The 4564-nt window shown below is 44.7% G+C and overlaps 1 protein-coding gene across 1 annotated transcript; it reads right to left on the reverse strand.

Annotated features, from left to right (window-relative positions):
• Nucleotides 1-1122: 1122 nt before the first annotated feature.
• On the reverse strand, nt 1123-3967 carry PAAG_06637 (hypothetical protein; the record flags this gene model as incomplete). The annotated part of the gene is made up of 4 exons (XM_015845950.1): nt 1123-1267; nt 1348-2345; nt 2413-3557; nt 3832-3967. 4 exons carry the CDS (start codon nt 3965-3967, stop codon nt 1123-1125), a joined length of 2424 nt encoding a protein of 807 aa, XP_015700176.1.
• Between the last annotated feature and the right edge of the window lie 597 nt (nt 3968-4564).

The raw sequence follows: 4564 nt of genomic DNA on the forward strand, positions 1-4564 counted from the left end.
TGACCGCTTCAACTCAAATAGAGAAGAAATGGCTCTGGCAGAATTAAGAAAATTAGCATGCGAAAATATTAAAATAAAAATAGATGAGTGTGGGCTGCCTGCCAAATTAAAATAGCAAAGCGGGGATTGAGAAGAGGAAAAGGACAATAACCCTAAAAGCTGGATTTATACGATAATATAAATAGAGGTAACCTTTGGTAAAAGATCGACGAGAAGAGGGAGAATTGAAAACAGAAACAAAAGCTACATGAAAACGAGAAAAAGGAAATAGAGCAAAAAATCAGAGCAAAACGGAAACGAATCGAAAAATATATACAAGTCAACAAGAACGCGGAATTAAGCAATAAACAAAGAAGGTATCAAGCCAAAATCAAAATCAAAAGGCAAATGGGGAGGAAAACATATTATCTCCCACGCACGAGAACAGAAGTAAAGCATATATATATATGATGGGGAAAATCCTAAATATTAGAGATACTTTGAATAGGGACTGTGTGTGCGTATGCGAATATATTTGATAAGTGGAGGGAGGATGAAACCAGGTAAGAACACGCAGGACCAGCCGGTGTAAAACATACATGCTGTCATACGACAGCCCATCAACGCAGTAAAACCGACCAGACCAGACTCCTGTGTGCTCTTCTTTAAAAAGGGATCAGTAAGGAAAGGATAACTAGAAAAGAAAAGAAACGACAAAATGCAACAGTAAAGGCCAAGGTCCAATCCAATCGACTGGGGAAGACAATGCACGAGGCAAACCCAGAGAATGCAGCGTTTAGATGCGATGTTTCGGGGAAATCAGGCCTTCAACAAAAAAAAAAAAGGTTGATTCAAAAGACGAATAAAACACATAAAACAATTGCGATGTTAAACGAACGCGAGGGAAAGAGTATTACGACAGTAAGATGTCCGAAAACTCCGGTGATGAACGCTACTGCAGGAATATAAATGAGAGAGAAAATAAAGTAATAAGAAAGAATAACAAAATGGTAATTAAACTGCAGTAGACAGATGTATATGCACGTAGAAAACGAAAGAAGTAGAAGAGAATATATAGAGAACAGTTGAATGGAAGTTCGAGAATCAGTCTTGAATGAGCGGAGGGAGGGGGAAATGGTTCGATTAATATGCTGCTCCTACACTTACAAGGCTTTGGGAGGGTAAGGGCTCCAATGTATTCTCTGAAGTAGAGGTCACCATCGAATCCTCATATCCCACCAATGCCTGCGAGTGCAGTTTGAATGCCTCGCCCATTAGTTTGGTGATTCTGTTGTTTCAACGTCAGCATACGGTCAGTTAATCATAAGGTAAAAAAAACGCTGTGGAAGAAACAGAAGGGAATCATACCCCCAAACAACCACACCATCCAGAATATTCCCCCACACCCGTGCGACTGTGGAACTGAGATGCGACCCACAGGCGTCAACAGCATCGTCGTCGAAGAGATTCCGCACTTTGTTATAGATGGCCAATTCAGCCTCACTAGCCTTTTCTGCGTCATGTTCCAGACGGTAGAGCCAAAGGCTGAGAATAACCATCATATCCAAACCGCAGAGGGGGTGCTCCACACTCCAATTGGTTGCAGACGTTTGCGCAACCCAATTGATGCCTTGAATGGCAGCTATTTCAATGCATTCAAAGCATTGCTGAATAATCTTATTCATTTCTTCGGATCGTTTGACCTTTTCGCGGGCCACTGTCATGGCTGCGGCAACTTCGTACGGGGAGTGATATCGAAGGGCTTCCTGGATCGATTTTAGATCGACTTCAAGTCGGGCATGCGTGTTGCGATAAATGGCCATTGAATTGAAGATAAGTGGGTGGCTCCTTTGAGGGGTGCTGAGGGGAACAACTATTGTTTCCGGCTCACAAAACTCAAGCGACCTCTCCCAAGTTTCAATGGCGACACGTAACTTAAATTCTGTCACAACGTCCTGCAGAGCCTGGGAACTACGTTTGTGAGACCAAACTTGAAGAAAGAGAGCATTAACCATAACACGAGTGGCAAATGCGCTATATCGCAGTGGTTCACCACGGAAGAGGCTGTCGTGGGCTTCTCTGACGGTTACGGGAGATAATGAGCTCAGGGCCCGTCGCCAGGCGTCATCATTCGAAATCTGTAGGTTCCACATTGACTCTGACGAAGGAAGGTCCAGCGACTCGATCTCATCAAAACTAATCGCAGGTGTATGGTTGAAGGTCAGTGTCAGCATTCCAAAAAAGATGTATACAGCGTAGTATGTTCGTCGACAGCCTTCATCCTCGATCCATTCTTCACGAGTTGGTCGGTTGCCTTCTCGGGCATCTATTCGAAGCTTCAATTGGTAACGATTACCAGCAACCATCTGGATTAAGTGTTAGTAACCTGAAATTATGAATGGAACAAGGGGCGGTATGGTATATGTATCTTACATTCGCAAGGAGACTCTTGATAGAACACGTCCACTCCAAACCCTTGGAATCGCCACTCCAACTTTCGAAAACCATGTTCAAGAGAGTGCTTTGCATCGCCCAAAGGGGGCACTTTCGCGAGTCGAAGTTCTCCTTATGCTGCAGGAACTGATTAACCAGCACTTTGGATCCAATGTGTAGCATGAAAGCGTGCTCGCGCTCAAAGGTGTACAAAGCGCCTATGGACAGGACGGCAAGAAGGAGCGGTGGTGACTCTGCGGATGGCTCGAACGATTCCTGATGAAGAAACGGTAAGTGATGATGGTACAAGTCGAAATATGTTGTCAGGTATCCATTTAGAGTTGCAGTTGATGGTAGTTGGAAGCTATTAGGGAGAGACCCGAGTACATCGGCACTTTTGACTCGATCGATAATTATATCACGATCAGCATCGTTGGCGATCTGTGGGGCTCTCGGTGAGGTAAGGGCTTGGCTTGGACCAGGAGACCGTCGATAGTTTACCGGAGAAACAGGGCCAGTCATCGAGTGATAAGGTGAAAGATCATTTGGAGTAGAGTTTCCAGAGATTGGAAGCGAGTTGACTAAGGAATGTAAGGCTGGGGTTAGGCTATCAGAGCCCATGCCATGTCTGTCAATGGAGGATCGGTGGTGTTGATTGTGCGACGAGTCCTGGGACTCAAGACTTGAAGGGTGCGATTTAACATCCGGGGTAGACATAAAGGTATCCCAAGGCATCTGTGGTAAAGTAGCATTACCAGATAGGTATGCGACGGAAGGTTCCAGAATCACAGCATGGTCAGGCGAATACGTAGGTTCACGACCAGAGCCGTCGTGGTGTTGGTTGTTGGCTGCCGCAGCGGCCTTGTGTTGAAAGTCTGTCATCAACATCGCAGCGGTTTCAATATCTACCATACCGTCGCTGCTTGCGTCGATCTGACCCAGAGCGGCAGGATCTATTGTGATAGACGGTTTCGACGGTTTATTTGATGCTGTCGATGCTTTTTGTCCACCACGTCGACGGCCCTCAGTGACAAGCGGTATACCTCCATCCTTAGCATGGACTGTGCGGTCGTGTCTGAGGAGCAAATCTCTTCTAACAAAGGTACTTCGACATTTCAAGCATTTAAAGGGTCGTTCCTTAGTATCTGTATGATTGTATATGTCAGGTAAAATATTCATTATTAATAGTTGGCCCCACATAGATTGATAGTGGAACGGAGAGAGATACGGAGGAGCTGAGTGCAAGGGACCACCAAAAGGAGTTGGAAAAATTCCACTCAAAAGGATGATGGGGATAAGGAACGCGTTTAGGAGGGCGGTGGTTAACCCCCACACTGCTCAAGGGCCAAAAAACAAAAGCTTGAAAATGGTGGAACAAGAAGAACAGTAAATAAGAAAAAGAAAAAAATCTCAACGTACGTGATCGCTCATGGCGACTACGATGTTCGCTTCGACTGAAGGCACGATAACAAAACTGGCATTTGTATTTCCTCTCTGGAGGGGCAGTTGACTTTTTTGTCTGTGGATTGTTACCGGATAAAGCAGCGGGAGCCATTTCTTCGCTTTCTTCTCAATAGAGCTTGTAAAAGGATTTCTGGAGGGACTATTAAGGACACGACGAGGAGGACCGGATGTGTATGAGTCGGACTGGGTTTTCACACCGTATCTGGAAGAGGGATGGTAATCGAAAAGAGGATGAGGTTTGGAGACTAATCATTCCTTGGGGTTGTTTTCTCGGGAAGGCCAAAATGTGTATTACTTAAATTAGGGGATGGGAAATAAATATGGATCAAGCCACAGGCAGGATGCCCGATGAGAAGAAACAGATGAGAATAAGATGGTGGTGATGATGATGATGATGATGATGATGATGATGATGATGATGATGATGATGATGATGATGATGATGATGATGATGATGATGGTGATGATGATGAGTATGATGATGCGGTATGTTTCCCAAATGTTGAAATAAGCAAAGGACACGCAGAATGTGGGCAGAAGAAAATGATTAGGGGAGGGGTAGGAAGAAATAAGATATACAACTAGCCAACAACAATAAACAGAAGGTGGGGTGGGGAGGGTGATATCTATTATATAAGTCCGGATAGGGGGATATGTTGAATGAGAAAAGCGATGAGAGAGAGGGGTG

The sequence above is a fragment of the Paracoccidioides lutzii genome (assembly GCF_000150705.2).
Source record: "Paracoccidioides lutzii Pb01 unplaced genomic scaffold supercont2.19, whole genome shotgun sequence".
Lineage (NCBI taxonomy): Eukaryota > Fungi > Ascomycota > Eurotiomycetes > Onygenales > Ajellomycetaceae > Paracoccidioides > Paracoccidioides lutzii.